Source organism: Mustelus asterias, chromosome 2 (genome assembly GCF_964213995.1).
Source record: "Mustelus asterias chromosome 2, sMusAst1.hap1.1, whole genome shotgun sequence".
NCBI lineage: Eukaryota > Metazoa > Chordata > Chondrichthyes > Carcharhiniformes > Triakidae > Mustelus > Mustelus asterias.
This window is the reverse complement of record NC_135802.1, coordinates 23676962-23696671: the sequence shown is the minus strand read 5'-3', so window position 1 is coordinate 23696671 and position 19710 is coordinate 23676962. Positions and strand designations below refer to the sequence as shown.

At 41.9% G+C, this 19710-nt stretch overlaps 1 protein-coding gene across 7 annotated transcripts in view; it reads left to right on the top strand.

Annotated features, from left to right (window-relative positions):
* Positions 1 to 19710, top strand: part of lmbr1 (limb development membrane protein 1) — a 217929-nt gene that overhangs the window by 104375 nt on the left and 93844 nt on the right. For all 7 annotated transcript variants that reach the window (XR_013499892.1, XM_078232320.1, XM_078232309.1 and 4 more), the window contains 2 exons: positions 11565 to 11629; positions 19094 to 19166. Coding sequence is in view for 6 of the 7 variants with exons in the window: in XM_078232320.1 (XP_078088446.1) it covers positions 11565 to 11629; positions 19094 to 19166 (138 nt within the window). In the remaining variant the exon portion in view is untranslated. The remainder of the gene's footprint in view (positions 1 to 11564; positions 11630 to 19093; positions 19167 to 19710) is intronic.

The window sequence follows — 19710 nt, the reverse complement described above, 5'->3', positions numbered from 1 at the left end:
TTGGCCATGCTAAAAATTGCCCTGAGATGCGTAGGTTAGAGGGATTAGTGGGTAAATATGTAGGGATATGGGGGTAGGGGCTGGGTGGGATTGTGGTCTGTGCAGACTCGATGGGTCAAATGGCCTCTTTCTGTACTGCAGGGTTTCTATGATTCTATGAAATGTTCTTTGAAGCAAGCCTTAACTTCCAAGTGATCAAGATTTGTTACTTAATAGTTGCCTTGTCAATGTCCATTTCTACCAACAGATGGAGTGCTGCAAGCCTATTATGTGTTCTATTTAAAATGGGAGAGGGGAGGTTCAATTTGCTTGGCATATATTGTTAGATGATCTACGTATTGATGACTACAGTAGTGGTGCAACTAGTTCCTGATGGGAGGATTGTGCTTAGGGGAAATGGTTGCAGAAAAATAGTGAAATTATGAATTGACATAGAAACATAGAAAATAGAAGCAGGAGTAGGCCTTTCGGCCCTTCGAGCCTGCTCCACCGTTCATTATGATCATGACTAATCATCAAATTCAATATCCTGATTTCCCCCTCCTCGCCTCTCCCTTAATCCCTTTAGCCCCAAGAGCTATTTCTAATTTATTCTTGAAATCACACAATGTTTTGGCCTCAACTACTTTCTGTGGTAGTGAATTTCACAGATTCGCCACTCTCTGGGTGAAGAAATTTCTCCTCACCTCAGTCCTAAAAGGTTTAACCCTTATCCTCAAACGATGATCCCCAGTTCTGGTTCCCCCACCATCGGGAACATTTTTTCTGAATCTACCCTGTCTAATCCTGTTAGAATTTTATAAGTTTCTATGAGAACCCCTCTCACTCTTCTAAACTCCAATGAATATAATCCTAAGTGATTTAGTCTCTCCTCATATGACGGACCTGCACTCCCTGTATAGCAGGGACATTCTTCCTCACATAAGGACACCAAAAGTGCACAAAATACCCGAGTTGTGGCATCACCACCACCCTATACAATTGTAGTAAAACATCCCTATCCCTGTACTCAAATCCTCTTGCCTTCTTTACTGCTTACTGTAGCTGCGCACTTACTCTCAGCGACTAATACATGAGAACACCAAAGTCTCGCTGAGTATCCACCACTCTCAATTTACACCTATTCAAATAATAATCTGTCGTCTTATTATTGCTACCAAAATGGATGATCTCACATTTATCTACATTATATACTGTATCTGCCATGCATATGCCCATGCACTCAGCCAGTCCAAATCATGCTGAAGTATCTCTGCATCCTCCTCGTGGTTTACCCTCCCACCCAACTTTGTATCATCTGCAAATTTGGAGATAATACATTTAGTTCCAAATCTTTAATATATAATGTGAACAGTTGGGGCCCTAGCACAGATATTGGATGCAAAAATACAGATACAGGGCGACATGGTGGCACAGTGGTTAGCACTGCTGCCTCACAGCTCCAAGGGCCCAGGTTCAATTCTGGCCTTGGGTGACCGTCAGTGTGGAGTTTGCACGTTCTCCTCTTGTCTGTGTAGGTTTCCTCCCACTCCAAAGATGTGCGGTTTAGGTTGATTGACTATGCTAAATTGCCCCTTAGTTTCAGGGGGGGATTAGCAATGTAAATTCATGGGGTTACGGGGATAAGGCCTGGGTAGGATTGCTGTTGGTGCAGGCTTGATGGGCCGAATGGCCTCCTTCTGCACTGTATGGATTCTCCGATTCTGATTCCATGTGACACTTGTATGTACGCAAGTCATTAGGACAAGTTGAGAAGGCCTTTCAAAGGCATTTAGGATCTTTCAAATTATAAATAAAGATAAAACAGTACAAAAGAAGGAAATTATGCTAAATCTTTACAAAATACTGGTTAGACCGCTGTAGTAGTATTGTGTCCAATTCTAGGCACCACCCTTTTGGAAGGATGTTGAGGTGTTCGAAGGAGTGTGGAGATTTCAAACACTGTTAACAAGGCTAAGAGTTTTCAATTATGTGAAGAGACGAGAGAAATTAGGTTGGCAGGGCAATTAGGATGGGCATTAAATGCTGGCCTAGCCATTGATGTCTGCATCCTGCGAATGAATAAATAATACATATAAGCAGCATGAGAATATTCAGTGAATTGTTTGCTCTGGAATGAACTATTTTTATAACTTGGAATGACATTAATAACCAGCCTTCTCCACGATAAAATTTAAGATGCTGGCATCATTCCCCACCTTAAGCATGTTTGCAGCACCTTAAACATGTTTGCAGCTACTGCACACTAAGTCTACCTAGACTTTTCCAATAAATGTACTACAACTTGAAGGCGATTCAGTAATAACCTTCAAGAAAGAATTGGATAAATACTTGAAAAGGAAACTCCTGTGGGGTTCTGGGGAAAGATCTGGGGAGTTTGACTTGGTGGATAACTCTTTCGAAGAGTTAGGATGGCTACAGTGGGCTGAATGGCAGCCTCCTGTGCTATACCATGCTTACAAGTTGCTTTTCAAAATTGGTGCTATAGTTTATGGATACAAAAATGGATAATTATTTTACCGTTGCAAAAGTATTATTTTCTTGTTGCATTTTGCAACTCTTATGTTTTGTGATTTAAGTACTGTACTCAAAGCCACCATGTGACTCCTAGTTGCAGTTTCCAACATGCGCATTGTGCTGGCCCTGTAGATTTGTATGTTAACCAGCAGAGGTCACTAACAACTTGCCATTCCGCAGGAATGCAAGTGAAAATCTTTTGTGTTCATCTGTTACAGAACCATGGCTAACAATTCAGCAGCAGTTGGGGTCACTCAGCAAGTGGCTGTGAATATTGACATGGTCTATCTATGCTTGTGATGAGACCAAGCCTAACCCAACTTGTCACTATATACTGACTGCAATCTCAGCTGCTCTTGGAGACGTGAAGATTAACATAAAATATCTTATACATGTTTATTTTGTTTCAACTTTTGTACTTAATTTGCCATTTGAGTCTCACATTGGAGCTAGACAGTTGCTAAATAGGAGAGAGTTAAAGAAATTAAGAGCAACACTGACCTGCTTTTTTTTTGGAAGATGGTCTTCATTGACTATGTACAGAACTCTGCTCATGCACAAGTAAGATTGATGTTTAGTCATTTGGACCCAGCCACAGTATAGTGCTAGACAAAATCCCAACAGTCTTCAACATGTACTGTTGTCCATGAATATTACATTAGCTGACCTGATGTTGACTGGTTCTTTCTTTCCATGTGAAGACCCAAGAGAATAGTTTGGGTGTGGGAGCAATATCTGGAAAAGCATCAGTCTGAAAACCTTATCATTTGTATAAATAAGAGACTCCTGTTAGATACCCTTAAGCAATCTTAACCTGTGCTATTCTAATGGATAGATGGAGCCTAAACATCTTTGAAGTTGTCAATTTGGCAATTCATTGTATTATACTAGAGTTAAAATGTTCCAGCTGTATTTGTTTGAAATTTCAGTAGTCTTTTCTGTGCAAATATTTAACACAACAGTGTCTGTACTCTTACTGCAGTGGCAGTTGCTGCAGACATGCTTAGTGTGTGGAAGGATGCATATGTTTCAAATTCGGCAGCATCACAGAATTGGTAGAGTGCAGAAAGAGGCCATTTAGCTCATCAAGTCTGCCTCTCTTGTCCCACTCCGTGCCTTACACATTCTCTCTTTTCAGATTGCAATGCAATTCCCATTTAAACCCCTTGATTGAACCTGTTTTCACCACCCTCTGGAGTCTGGAACAAAGTTCCTACCATCCTCTGGGTGGAAAAAAAAATCACATCACAGCTACTCCCTTTGCCCACTTATTTTGAACCTGTATCCTCTAGTTCTTGATGCTCTCTTGAGTGGGAGCAGTTCCTCACTATTTACCTGAGAATAAATTAGATTGCTTGTTGACACCGACATACGTTGAGTTAAAGAGGCTTGTATTTTATCGTGACAGTGGATTGCAATTTCTTGTAAAAGGTAATGGAGGTTTATAGAAATATGTTAATAAGTCTGCTGATCCACAGTTAGGAAGTCTGTGCAGAGAGCCTTGTTGGTAAGTTGAGGGAAGTGAATCCATAATTGAGGTAGGTGCACTTGAACAATGAGCTTAATGGCCATGGCAGTAGAAAAGCAAAATACTATGGACGCTGGAAATCTGACATAAAAACAAAAAACATTAGAAGTAGGGTCATCTGGACATGAAATGTCAACTCTTTTATCTCCTTGCAGATGTTGCCAGATCTGCTGAGATTTTCCAGCATTTTCTCTTTTGGTTTAACATTAGAAGTAGTCTGGCCAGGCAGCAACTATGGAGAGAGAAACACTGAGGGAGCTTAATCGATAAATGGCCTTATTCAGCGCTTCTTTCTGGAAGCATTGCTATTTTAAGGTAAATTTATTTAGATTGCTGGAATTTTCCCCCCAGACTGCCTTTCTTGCATGGATCTTGATCCTGTGCAGACCAGTTCGCAGGGGTACTTGCAACCTGGTGTTGTTAGACTTCTTACAGGGGTACTTGCAGACATCTTTAATTTCGCTTTACATCAATCTAAGGTCCCTTTTTGCTTCAAGAACACGACCATCATTCCGGTACCAAAGAAAAGCTGGGCAACATGCCTTGATGACTATCGTCCGGTGGCTCTGTTAGCCATCATTATGAAGCAGTTTGAAAGGTTAGTCATGGCTCGAATTCCAGCCTCCGAGATTGCCTGGATCCACTACTGTTCGCCTATTGCCACAATAGGTCCACAGCAGACGCCATCTCCCTGGCCCTACACTCAACCCTGGAACATCTAGATAACAAAGACATCTATGTCAGACTCCTATTTATTAACTACAGCTCAGCCTTCAACACCATTATTCCTACGAAGCTCTGTGGCCTGGGACCTGGCTCCTCCCTCTGTGACTACATCCTAGCATTCCTAACCCACAGACCGCAATCCGTAAGCAGCAACACCTCCACAATCATCCTAAACACCGGTGTCCCACAAGGCTGTGTCCTCAGCCCCTTTATACTCCTCTGACTGTGTGGCCAAATTCCCCTCTAACTCAATTTTCAAGTTTGCTGATGACACCACTATAGTGGGTCAGATCTCAAATAATGATGAGACAGTGTACAGGAAAGAGATAGAGAATCTGGTGAATTGATGCAATGACAATAATCTCTCCCTCAGTGTCAACAAAACAAAGGAGATAGTCATCGACTTCAGGAAGCGTAGTGGAGGACATGCCCCTGTCTACATCAATGGGGATGAAGTGGAAGTGGTCAATAGTTTCAGGTTTCGAGGTGTCCAGATCATGCCGATGTTATAGTTAAGAAAACCCACCAACGCTTCTACTTTCTCAGGAGGCTAAGGAAATTAAGCATGTCCACTACAACTCTCACCAACTTAAACAGATGCACCATAGAAAGCATTTGTTCTGATTATATCACAGCTTGGTACGGCTCCTGCTCTGTCCAAGGCCGCAAAAAAACTACAAACGGTTGTGAAAGAAGCCCAATCCATCTCACAAACCAGCCTCCCATCCATTGACACTGTCTACACATCCCGCTGCCTCGAAAAAGCAGCCACCATAATCAAGGACCCTACGCACCCCGGACATACTCTGTTCCACCTTCTTCTGTTGGGAAAATATACAAAAGTCTGAGGACACGTACCAACTGACTCAAGAACAGCTTCTTCCCTGCTGCCATCAGACTCTTGAATGGACCTACCTCACAGTAAGTTGATCTTTCTCTACACCCTAGCTATGACTGTGACACTAAATTCTGCACGCTTGTCTGTATAACGTGCAAGAAACAATACTTTTCACTGTATACTAATACATGTGACAATAAATCAAATACAATCAAAATCTTTGGAATTAGTTTTAATGTGGCTTGGATTTCAAAAATTTGAGTTTGGTCTAAATAAAGCTTCATAGCTGTGATACAACTAGCTGACCAATAGATGATGCAGTCTAAAAAGCATGCAGTCATTTGAGTTCACTTTCTGAAAACAAAAGTTTAATTTTGAAACAGCTCTCTTAAGAAGGGAGGAGGTAAAAAAGAGCTCTGACATTTAACCAATAATGGAAAGTAGGTTAAGATAGATGAGTCAGTGGAGGAAAGGGAAAATTAAGTTTTAGTAAGTAGTTCTTGGGGGAGGAGGAAAGAGAAGCAGTGGCAGTAGAACTTGCGTTTGCAGATTTGGAGGCGGAGCTCCAAGTCACCGTCAACACCTTCACTGTGGCACACAAGAACATCGGCCTTGTGCTAATCATCCGTAAGACAAAGGTCCTTTACCAATCTGCCCTGCCACACAGCACTGACCTGGTAATCAAAATCCACGGCATGGCCTTGGACAATGTGGAGCACTTTCCAATCTTGGGAGCCATCTGTCAACAAGGGCAAACATCGATGATGAAGTAGAACACTGACTTTAGTGTGCCAGTGGGGCCATCGGCCACCTGAGGAAGGGAGTGTTTGAAGATCAGGACTTCAGACCCAGCACCAAGCTTATGCCCGCCCTCCTATATGGCTCGGAGCCATGGACTGTGTACAGCAGACACCTCAAAACCCTGGAGAAGCTTGTGAAGTACCACCAGCTAGATCCTGCAGATCCATTTTCGGGACACCAATGTCATCGTTCTCACTCACGCCAATATCCCCAGCATCGAAGCATTGACCACACTCTGATCAGCTCCACTGAGTGGGTCACATTGTCTGCAAACCTGACACACGCTCCCAAAGCAAGCACCCTACTTGGAACATCGACATGGCAAGCGAGGGTAGAAGAAAAGCTTCAAGGGCACCCTAAAAGCCTCCTTGAAAAAGTGAAACTTCTCCACTGACACCTGGGAATCCCGGGCCCAAGTTTGCCGAAAATGGACCAAAAAAACATCTGGAATGGAACTGAGCACCTCAAGTTCCATCGCCAAGAGCAAACTGAAGCTAAGTATCGACAGCAAAAGGAACACATGACAACCTGCACACCGTACCCACCCGTTCTTCCAAACCTGTCTGCCCAACCTGAGACAGAAACTGTAAGTTGCACATTGAGCTGCTGTCTCACCTGAGAACTCATTTTTAATGTGGAAGCAAGTCATCCTCAACTCCAAGAGACTGCCTAACAAGACAAAAAAAAATCATTAGAATCCCTACAGTGCAGAAGGAGGCCATTCGGCCCATCGAGTCCACACTGACCACAATCACTCCCAGGCCCCACTCCCATAACCCCACATATTTACCCGCTAATCCTCTGACACTAGGCCAGTCAACCTAACCCGCGCAGGAAACCGGAGTACCTGGAGGAAACCCACGCAAACACGGAGAGAATGTACGAACTCCACACAGACAGCGACCCAAGCCAGAAATTGAACCCCGGTCCCTGGTGCTGTGAGCCAGCAGAGCTTGCCACTGTGCCGCCCTTCTAGAGGTCTGGACGAATGTTGCAGGGGTTTCAAATTTCAACCTCACCCCTGCAGCTAATGAACCATGTTCAGATAATTAAATAAACCTGTAATTAAAAAGTAATTGCATTAATGGTAGCCATAAGAACTCTGGCTCACTAATGCCCTTTGGAGAAGGATATCTGCCATCCTTGCCCAATGAGGGTTACGTTTTGAAACAGTCAAGTCCTCAAGCTAGTATGATTTTTAATTGTTGTATATTAGTGGGTTATCTGGCTAAGAATTCCTGGAAACATATTCCCTTGCACGAAAGTTGAACAGAGGCACTTTCCTGAATTAAATGGTCAGAATGACATTCTCATAGCTATGTACGTGATCTACCCCAAACACAGTTTAAACAAAATTCAGAATATACGTAATAGACATTATGAACTTTGACTTGGGTCTTGAAGGCAAAGGGCTTAAGCGTAGTTTATGCTGTAGAGGAAGAAATCCAGGGTAATGCTTTGAGGACCTGGGTTCAAATGAGTGAAGCGTTGCGCTAAATTTGAGAAAATGTTGCACTAAATTTGGGGCAAGTGTATGATCTTTATTTCTAAACATTCAAACTTGCTGCTGGAATTATTTAATTGGGGGACACACTTCTTGCGTGCAAACACACTGAGCATGGGCACTGAAAAAAACCCCCAAATTTTGTCCATGACACTGCTAAGAACAGTGGTTGTTAGTGCTTGAAATTGGTATCAAGAAAGTTGCATTTTGGTTTAGGAACACTAGAAGTAATACTAGGAGTAAGGCATTCAGTTCCTCAAGGCTGTTTAACCCTTTAATTAGATCATGGCTGATCTGTAGCTTAACTCTATTTAACCATCTATGTTCCATATTCCTTCATAACACTTGCCTAACAAAAATCTATCAAACTCACTTTTGAAGTTTTCAATTAACTGAATTTCACCAATTTTTGGGGCAACCAAATTCCAGATTTCCACGACCCTTTTGTGTATAGATGTACTTCCTGACGTCGCCCCTGGACAGTCCAAGTCTAATTTTAAAGTTATGTCCCTTTGTTGACTAATTATTTCAATCCAGCTCAGAAATTCTGAAGTGAGTTCTGGCATTGCATAAAAGGCACTATTTTGTATTCAAAGAGTGATTAACACCGAAGAAAGGTCATTCTTCGATTTGTGGGATGCTGAATGTGTCATTTCATAGAATCTACAGTGCAGAAGGAGGCCATTTGGCCCATCGAGCCTGCACTGACAACATCCCCACCCAGGTCCCATCCCCACAACCCCGTGTATTTACCCTCCTAATCCCCCTGACACTAGGGGCAATTTATTGTGGCCAATCAACCTAACCAGCACATCTTTGGACCATGGGAGGAAACCGGAGCACCCGGAGGAAACCCACGCAGACACGGGAAGAATGTGCAAACTCCACATAGACAGTCACCCGAGGCCAGAATTGAATCCAGGTCCCTGGTGCTGTGAGACCGCAATGCTAACCACTGTGTCACCTTGCTGCCCAAAGTTGTTGGATAGAAGTATTTCTCTGTCAGCTAAGGGGCCTATTATTACGTTAAAAATTCGAAAACGAATACTTTTTATTGAGCCTTTTTATAAATTGAAAAAGAATTTCCGGATTTGTTCCCCTTAAATCAGACGACGCTTTCCTTGCTTTTTACTTATTTCAGCAGATTGCATGATTGACTGCACCACGTCTATTCCTAGATGGATTTTTTCTATCCAATTATTTGTATTTTCATATGTCTCCAAATCAAGCTACTGGAAATTCTGAGAGCTTTTGCTTATTCTGTCCCTTTCTGCTGCTCCCTGTGCAATTGTGCAAAGGGACACTGCAGGAACTTTAGTCTTAATATACCTTGGAATTTTAACTTCTGGTAAGCTTCATATTACTTGTCCAACTAAGCCACCCCACCAACCATTGGGGTATTAATTTTCAAGGACATCGTGAGTGAAAGTAATTGAGATTGAATCTGAACAAGTAGAGCAGTTGGTGTAGGAGGTTGACTGGTCAATTATCAGTAGTGCCCTGGAGGACTGGGAGTATGTTTGGTATCGGACTGCCGAGTGGTGACCGTGGTTTAATTCAGTTCTGAAATTTCCTTATCAAGCATGTTGCCTTGAAGCCACAAAGAGAACTTGTTTATCACTCCTCCATCTCCTCCTGCCAATAGACAAAAGACTTTGAGAACATAAATAAGAGCAGGAGAAGACCATTCGGTCCATTGAGCCTGCTCTGCCATTCGGTATGATCATGGCTGATCTTGGGCTTCAACTTTACTTTCCCGCCCACTTCCCATATCCATCAACTCCCTCAGACACCAAAATTCTACCTATCTCAGTCCTAAATATATTCAATGATGGTGCATCCACAATCTTTTGGGGTAGAGAATTCTAAAGATTCAGAACCCTTTGAAGAATTTTCTCCTCATCTCAATCTGAGACTGTGCCTACTTGGAATCTACCCCCTCAAGCCCCTTCAACAAGTACTATTGTCTATGTTTGACGGCCACTTTAAAAATTTTGACAGATTTTGATAAGGGACATAGATTACTGAGCTTGTAGTGAGTGGACCTAAAATGAAGCTAGTCACTTATTACAAGAAATGCCAGGATATTCTTTCTTTTCACATCGGGGAATATTTGGGAGATAGAATGATCTATGGAAAACCGTGGATGAAGCAGTATCCATAGCATCCTTTTAAAAGGGATTAACTATTCAAAGGAGGGTTCAGCGTATCATAGAATCATAGAAACCCTACAGTGCAGAAAGAGACCATCTGGCCCATTGAGTCTGCACCGACCACAATCCCACCCAGGCCCTATCTTCATATTACGGGCGGCATGGTAGCACAGTGGTTAGCACTGCTGCTTCACAGCTCCAGGGACCTGGGTTCAATTCCCGGCTTGGGTCACATTCTCCTTGTGTCTGCGTGGGTTTCCTCCAGGTGCTCCGGTTTCCTCCCACAGTCCAAAGATGTGCGGGTTAGGTTGATTGGCCATGCTAAAATTGCCCCTTAGTGTCCGTAGGTTAGAGGGATTAGTGGGTAAATATGTAGGGATATGGGGCTAGGGCCTGGGTGGGATTGTGGTCGGTACAGACTCGATGGGCCGAATGGCCTCTTTCTATGCTGTAGGATTTCTAAGACTTCTAAAATTCTAAGATATAAGAACATAAGAAATAGGAGCAGGAGTAGGCCATCTAGCCCCTCGAGCCTGCCCCGCCATTCAATAAGATCATGGCTGACCTGACGTGGATCAGTACCACTTACCCGCCTGATCCCCATAACCCTTAATTCCCTTACCGCTCAGGAATCCATCCATCCGCACTTTAAACATATTCAGCGAGGTAGCCTCCACCACCTCAGTGGGCAGAGAATTCCAGAGATTCACCACCCTCTGGGAGAAGAAGTTCCTCCTCAACTCTGTCTTAAACCGACCCCCCTTTATTTTGAGGCTGTGTCCTCTAGTTTTAACTTCCTTACTAAGTGGAAAGAATCTCTCCGCCTCCACCCTATCCAGCCCCCGCATTATCTTATAAGTCTCCATAAGATTCCCCCCTCATCCTTCTAAACTCCAACGAGTACAAACCCAATCTCCTCAGCCTCTCCTCATAATCCAAACCCCTCATCTCCGGTATCAACCTGGTGAACCTTCTCTGCACTCCCTCCAATGCCAATATATCCTTCCTCATATAAGGTAATATCCCTACACATTTACCCGCTAATCCCTCGACCCTACCATCTCAGGACACTAAGGGGCAATTTTAGCATGGCCAATCAACCTAACCCGCACATCTTTGGACTGTGGGAGGAAATCGGAGCACCCGGAGGAAACTCACGCAGGCACAGGGAGAACGTGCAGATTCCACGCAGGCAATGACCCAAGCCGGGAATCGAACCCAGGTCCCTGTGCTACCGTGCCGCCCGGATGCATTGAAAGCATAAGTGGAAGGGAATGGAACCAAATGGACAGACTTTCCTTCGAGCTGTGCCAATGTGATGGCTAGAACAGCTTTCTTCTGTGCAGTATATCTCTAGCCATACTGTACTTTAGAATCTGTATAATGATGACATATCTGTGCCTGTTGTTTCAATTTTAGCTTTTTAAGACAGAATTTTAATACAATGAATCAAAATGGTATATTTTTAATGAATGTGTCCATTTTCTTTCTCTTCAGTATGTACGCCGGTTGGCCTATCCAGAATGTTCACAGTAATGGGACAGTTGCTGGTAAAGCCTACGGTAAGTAATGAAACTCTTTACCACAGTATATAGTAAATAGCTCTACTTCAATATGCGTTGAATAATGAAGATGTTCCTGGCTATGTATACACCTGACTTATTAGCTGTTAACGTTTTTTTTAAAGAATACGTGTGAAACAGCAGTTCGACCAAGGAGGAAGACCAAGCTTGAGTGCTTCTGTCATGTTTTGTATTATGCTTTAGTCAGAACCACTGACAATATCTGTAAGGGAGCATCAACATTTAGAAGAGGCTCATGTTCATTATGCATAAAACATTACTCTATCCAAATTTAGCTGATACTTTGCCATATCATGATTCTATACATAATTGAAAGAAGACTGTGTACCCTTTTTAGTCGTCTTATTAGCCCGCTGTAATGATCTGTTTGCAGTTGGCTTATTTATTGGTAGTAAATGCATGGCGATTGGATTGTTCAATATTTGCCAAGCAGTACGTAATGGAATTCACTTAAAACATACTGTCAAACGAATCAATTCCCAATTTATCCAATTCCAGGAGACATTAGTGCTCCTTATTTTATTTTCTCCTCTCCCAGCTTGGCTTCACCAACTATTACCATCTCCCATTCACACCCAAATCTCCCAATCTTTCTCACTAACTCTCAGCATGAACATTCTTGTTCTCGTGGGTCTTTCAATGCACCTACTCTCTCAATCTCTTCTAATTGCTTTCTGCTGACTCCACGACTTCCATAACCACAACGATGAAGTAGTGTGGTGAATGTACCATTCTCCAGACTGACACATTTTACTTCACTCCTGATCCACTTGGCTTTATCTTCATCTTTGTCTCTCCCTTTGACCTTTCAGCTGCATGAGTGCTGCTGTCTTATGACTGTCCTTAATTTGGCCTCCATTCTACCCTTCATGTCACCCCTACCTTTAGTGCCTCGCTCCCATGCCCTTCTTCCTGTCTAGTTTTCTCCTCTGCACCCTGCCCATCATCTGCTGCTCGTGCCTTTGCTATCAAGGAGCAATGAATAGCTAACCAAGAAAGGTCTGCTAAATTGTCTAGTTTCGCACTGTTAAGTGTGCAGTTGGTGTTTAGGAAGTAGTAGATTTTAATTGAAGTTGAAGCAGAGGCTATAAATTTGAGGAAATTGGATGATTACTTGAAAAAGTTATGTATTAGAACTAAGCGAATGTCATTGGGTTAGGTGGCTCATCTGATGATAAACATTGTAACATCCTAATTTGTATTATTTTGCTACATTAATGCTTCATTTCTTCTGCTAAATGTACAAGATACATATAAAATGCCAATTGGCATAAATTATAGAATTTTTAAAATATAAAAACACATTTATGCATTTTTAATATTTTAAAATCTGGATCTTAATTATTTAATGATGAAAATGAAAAGGAAAGATGTACGGGATAAAACAATGACATTTGATAGACACACACAGACAGATTGGGTCACCTAGAAGCATGACTGACCTAAAATCCTCACAGACACATTATGAAAATGATCCCAGAAAGACTTGGACGAATGGCGTTATGGAGTCAATAAGACTAAATGTCTAGAAGCAAAATATTGTGGATGTGGAAATGTAAGATGAAAACAGAAAATGTTAGAAATACTCAGCGCATCAGGCAGCATCTATAGAGAGAGAAAAGCAGAGTTAACATCAGGCAGCATCAATGGAGAAAATAAAACAGTGTTAAAATTTTCAGGTCCAATTACCTTTCGTCATTGCCTGTCAAGAAGGTCATTGTCCTGAACTGTTAACCCTCTTCCTCTTGCTACCAATGTTATCTGACCTGTTGTATATTTCTACTGTTTTATCTTACTAATTTAAGGATAAGCTCACAGTGAGAAAGGGGGAGGATGAGTCTTGGGTAAATAAGAGAGTAAAATCAAACGCCTTAGTGGGAGACAAAGAAAGACATTTGAAAACCAAGTTTTGAAAAGAAAAAAGTGAAAATATCCTGAACAATGTAATAAAAAGATTTGCCTAATCTAATACTGCACATGCTACCTCCTGGTGTTAAAAATTCTGAAATCCTAGGCTGCAGATCTGAAGCAACAACTACTTACAAATGAATCTGAAAGCTTGGATTCATAGAAGGTTTTTCTGTGTTCCCGATCTGTATTAATAAACCCTTTTACAAGTTGGATCACTGGAACACTTGAATCATAATGCTAAATTGATGACTGCCAGTGTGCTATTGAAAGGTTCATGGTTGTATAGGATATTGATTTAGGAGCTGTTTAGAGTGTAAAAGATTGGAAGCAAATTTTCTTGGGTGATATAGACCGCATGGAATGCCAATTTGGAATGCAAGACCCTGAATTGTCTTTAAATCGTGCATACTGAATTCAAAAGAGTAAGACAGTGTAAATTGAGAGATATGAAAATGTTGAAATGGGAGATGTAGAGAATCTTTCTTATCATTCAGTCTTTGCCTATTGCATCCTTTTAGTCATAGTGCAAGTACCTAGTGAATGAAGTATTCTGGGAGGTCCTACCTTTCGTTTAGTCTAACCTATAAGTCCAAAGTTATTGTTTGGATTATATCCACCTGTTAATTATCTTGTCCCTTTGCTGAAGTTTTTTGAAAATATGAGCCACAATTGAAGAGCTGGGCATCACGATGGAGTAAGAAGTCTCACAACACCAGGTTAAAGTCCAACAGATTTATTTGGTAGCAAATACCATAAGCTTTCGGAGCACTGCTCCTTCGTCAGATGGAGTGGAAATGTGCTCTCAAACAGTGCACAGACACAGAAATCAAGTTACAGAATACTAATTAGAATGCAAATCTCTACAGCCAGCCAGGTCTTAAAGACCTGGCTGGCTGTAGAGATTTGCATTCTAATTTGCATTCTAATTAGTATTCTGTAACTTGATTTCTGTGTCTGTGCACTGTTTGAGAGCACATTTCCACTCCATCTGACGAAGGAGCAGTGCTCCGAAAGCTTATGGTATTTGCTACCAAATAAATCTGTTGGACTTTAACCTGGTGTTGTGAGACTTCTTACTGTGTTTACCCCAGTCCAACGCCGGCATCTCCACATCATCACTATGGAACCATAGAATAATACTGATGGTCCATCATGCCTGTGCCAGCCTTTTGAAAGGGCTATCCAATTTGTCCCACAACCCTACTCTTTTCCCCATACCTCTGCAAATTTTCCTAACTTTAGGTATGTACTCAGTTTCTTTTTTCGGACACTGCACTCATCATAACTTGCTGCGTAATGTTTTCCTCCTGATGTCATATCTGCTGCTTCTGCTAATCAGCTAACACCTGTGTCCTCTGCTTACCGAGCCTTCTGCAACTGAAACAGCTTCTGTAGCTTCTCCTTATTTACCCCCTTCGTACCTTTGATCATTTTGAACACCTCTGTTAAATCTTTCTGTAATCTCTGTGCTGTAAGATGCTGGAGAAGATGTTGAGGGACAAGATTTATGAGCATTTAGAGAGGTTTAGTATGCTCAAGAATACTCAGCATGGCTTTGTCAAAGACAGATTGTGCCTTACGGGCCTGGTGGAGTTCTTCGAAAATGTGACTAAACACATTGACGAAGGGAAAGCGGTAGATGTGGTTTATATGGATTTTAGCAAGGCGTTCGATAAGGTCCCCCATGCAAGGCTTCTAGAAAAAGTGAGAGGGCATGGCATCCAAGGGGCTGCTGCCCTGTGGATCCAGAACTGGCTTGCCCAAAGGAGGCAGAGAGTGGGAATAGATGGGTCTTTTTCTAAATGGAGGTCGGTCACCAGTGGTTGCCCCAGGGATCTGTTCTGGGACCCTTGCTGTTTGTCATTTTCATAAATGACCTGGATGAGGAAGTGGAGGGATGGGTTGGTAAGTTTGCCGATGACACGAAGGTTGGTGGGGTTGTGGATAGTCTGGAGGGATGTCAGAAGTTACAGAGGGACATAGATAGGATGCAAGACTGGGCGGAGAAGTGGCAGATGGACTTCAACCCAGATAAATGCGGAGTGGTCCATTTTGGCAGGTCAAATGGGATGAAGGAGTACAATATAAAGGGAAAGACTCTTAGTACGGTAGAGGATCAGAAGGACCTTGGGGTCCGGGTCCATAGGACTCTAAAATCGGCCCCGCAGGTGGAGGAGGTGGTTAGGAAGGCGTATGGTGTGCTGGCCTTTATCAATCGAGGGATTGGGTTCAGGAGTCTGGGGATAATGATGCAGCTATATAAGACCCTCGTCAGACCCCACTTGGAGTACTGTGCTCAGTTCTGGTCGCCTCATTACAGGAAGGATGTGGAAAAGATTGAAAGGGTGCAGAGGAGATTTACAAGGATGTTGCCTGGATTGAGTGGCATGCCTTATGAGGATAGGCTGAGGGAGCTCGGTCTTTTCTCCTTGGAGAGACGTAGGATGAGAGGAGACCTAATAGAGGTATATAAGATGTTGAGAGGCATAGATCGGGAGGACTCTCAGAGGCTTTTTCCCAGGGTGGAAATGTCTGCTACGAGAGGACACAGGTTTAAGGTGCTGGGGGGTAGGTACAGGGGAAATGTTAGGGGGAAGTTTTTCACACAGAGGGTGGTGGGCGAGTGGAATCGGCTGCCGTCGGTGGTGGTGGAGGCGAACTCAATAGGGTATTTTAAGAGACTCCTGGATGAGTACATGGGACTTAATAGGATGGAGGGTTATGGGTAGGCCTAAAAGGTAGGGATATGTTCGGCACAACTTGTGGGGCCGAAGGGCCTGTTTTGTGCTGTAGTTTTCTATGTTTCCAAAGAGAACAACTCCAGTTTCTCTAGCCTCTCCACACAACTGAAGATGTTCGTCCCTGGTATCAGATTAAATCTCCTCTTTACCCTCTCTACGGATATTAGTATTTCTAAAAGCTAACCCCATGCTTGCAGATGACATTGCCAAGGGGCACTGTGTACATAGGGAAGATAAAGGACAGAGGATAGATTCTGAGAGGTGGGATGTCGGTGTTGGCCAGCATTACTCTGCACCCCAAATTGCTAACAATCAGAAAAGTAGTAACAAAATCATGTAAGTCGATTTATTTTTGAGGTAAATGGGGCAGTAATTATTTGCCATCTGTAAAATCTTCAAATGCAAGCAAAAGATCTACGCAATTATGTTGATTAAAAAGCATGCAGTGATAACTGATCTAGCTTATAATTCGAATATACACAATATACCTTCAGTGTTGACATGTTAGAATTTCTCAGCTGACCTTGCAATAATTTGATCTTAGATTTGTGAAGAAACTGCATTTGGTCAGGGAAAATAATGGGTATAATCTTTACCTGAATGTAAAAGTGTTTTCTTCATACATTGGAGTTTTTAATTTTGCATATTTTACCTAGTATACTGCTCCACTTTTTATAAATGTGATCCCTGGGAAATCCCATATAACAATAGCTGATGCTTCAGCTTATCCACATTGAATTAAATTAAGGTAATAGCAAATTAACCAGCAAATTTATTGATAATGGATAATTAAATATCAATTATTGATGATTTGAAAAAAACAGAAGAGCCTTTGTGTTTGATTTCTGCATGTGTGCTACAGCTGATGATGGATCTGATAGCGTCATTCATTTGATGAATCAGAAATCCACATATGATAAACAGCAGAAACTCACAAATCAGTATTTGAAAAGCAACTCGCCCTGTTTCATCTACAAAGCATGACGTAGGTCAACTGAGGTTAGCATACAAAATCAGATCTTGGCAAAACAGGCATTTTAGTAAAAACAGGACACCTATTACCGAGGAAAATAATGCAAATCATAAAAGGCTCAAAGAATGCAAAAAGAAAATTAGGAAGGCAAATGAAAGAAGACTGTAGGTCAGCGTTAAGATAAATAGCAAGCCTATTATAAACTCATAAGTATAAAGATAGTTGAAAGAAACATTTGAAGGTGTGGGGGCCACCAAGAAAACACCCTGATCATCTTCAAGCAGTCCTATTGATTTTTTTACGCCTACTTGAGCAGGCATATTGGCCTTATTTTCTCAGCCAAATGATGGCATCTAACAGTGAAGCACCCCCTCGGTACAGCACTGGTGTCAGTCCAAATGGGTGCTCAACTAGTTCATATGCTTTGAAACTGGTACAGAGTAGTGCGTGATTAAATTAATGAACATGACACCTAGAAATGCTAATAGAAACTTAATGGGACTAACAGACTCTTGAGTATACATCTCAGAATACCAAAGGTTAGGGGATGGAATAATGGAAATGGTCATTTTAATTTTCCAAAGATCTTTAGAAATGGAATGCGAGTTAAGGACTGCAGGATGACAAATCTGTTTAAGGGGAAAAAGAGAAGCTGGAAAATTACAGGTCAATTAGTCTTGCCTTAATGAATAAACTTCTAAAATTCACAATTGAGGAGGAACACTTGGAAATGGATAAATCAGGGACATTTAACAAAGGGCAACGACTGCTCAGAAATGTAATTGAATTTTAGGGGTAGAAGTCACAATATATAAATTATGTGCAATACAGTGGATATTATGTGGATTTTCAGAAGACATTTGTTGTGGATAGCAAATTGGGGCACGAGAAACTGAGTAAAATATCGTCAGATTAGCGCAGTGGGGAAGAAAGTAGGTTCAATACAATGCAGAAAAAAGTGAAGTAACATATTTTGAAAAACATGAATAATGAAAGGAACCATATTTCAAATAGTCAGGTTCCAACAGAATGCAGCAGTAGAGATATCTGGTGATACTGAATGTAGTCAGCACATATAGACCGTGCTAGCATGTTATGTACAGTTCTTGCTACACTTTTATCGGAAGATAATATTGTAAGATTCACCTGAATGATGTCGGGTTTGAAATATTCTAATTATAGGGGTCTGTTAGCTTAGTTGGTTGGATAGCTGGTTTGTGATGCAGAGCAACACCAACCGTGCAGGTTCAATTCCAGTACTGGCTGAGGTTATTCATGAAGGCCCGCCTTCTCAACCTTGCCCTTGCCTGAGGTGTGGTGATTCTCAGGTTAAATCACCCCCTGTCGCCAATGGTCATCCGAGACTATGGTGACTTTACCTTTATTATATGAAGAAAGGCTGGTACAGCAGGAGATTTATCCACTCCATGATAGAAGGGGTAACGCCTTTCAAAAATAGGAACTGTTTTGAGAGGCTGGATTGTCAAGGATTATTACCACAGTTAGCAAATGGTACAGAGTTGCAGACTCAGGATTATCAGTCAAGCAAAAATTAGAGGATTTTTTTTCTTATTAAAGGTTAGAAGTATTTAACCATTAAGCAAAATCAGTTACAGAGAATTGAATGAATATTTGGAACAGCAGAATTCAAAAAATACATGGAAAAGACAGGCAAGTACAATTGGGACATCTTGTTGAAGTTGTACAAGACATTAGTAAGGCCTTTTGTCAGTAAATCTACTTTTCTGTGATTTTATTTTTTAAAAACTGCTGTCATGTGTTGAATTTTTTTCTTTAATTGATCTGTTCAATTTTCAGATTCTGGAAGACTTGGATGAACAAATCTACTGCATCGGCCTGCAGGAAGAAGCACTTATAAGAAGGTTAAATGGTATGTGGAATCTACAATTAATTTGCATTCTAGCAGATGAGGACACAGGTTTAAGGTGCTGGGGGGTAGGTACAGGGGGGATGTCAGGGGTAAGTTTTTCACTCAGAGGGTGGTGGGTGAGTGGAATCGGCTGACGTCGGTGGTGGTGGAGGCAAACTCGTTGGGGTCTTTTAAGAGACTTCTGGATGAGTACATGGGATTTAATGGGATTGAGGGCTATAGATAGGCCTAGAGGTGGGGATGTGATCGGCGCAACTTGTGGGCCGAAGGGCCTGTTTGTGCTGTGACTTTCTATGTTCTATGTTCTATGATTGTGGTTGACCGAGAAGATGCAATGAGAGCACAGATGATCCATTGAAATTATAAACTGGATGAGGTTCTCAGTTTTAAGTAGCAGCCTGATTTATATGAGAAACATTAGACTATGTGATGGAATTAATGGTTGGTATTCCAGTGCAGAAGAACAGAATGTACAATCAATTTCTATCACTGCCTTCATTACAGTTAATTTTTACTCTGAGTGTTTCTCTCAAGGTTGTAAGAA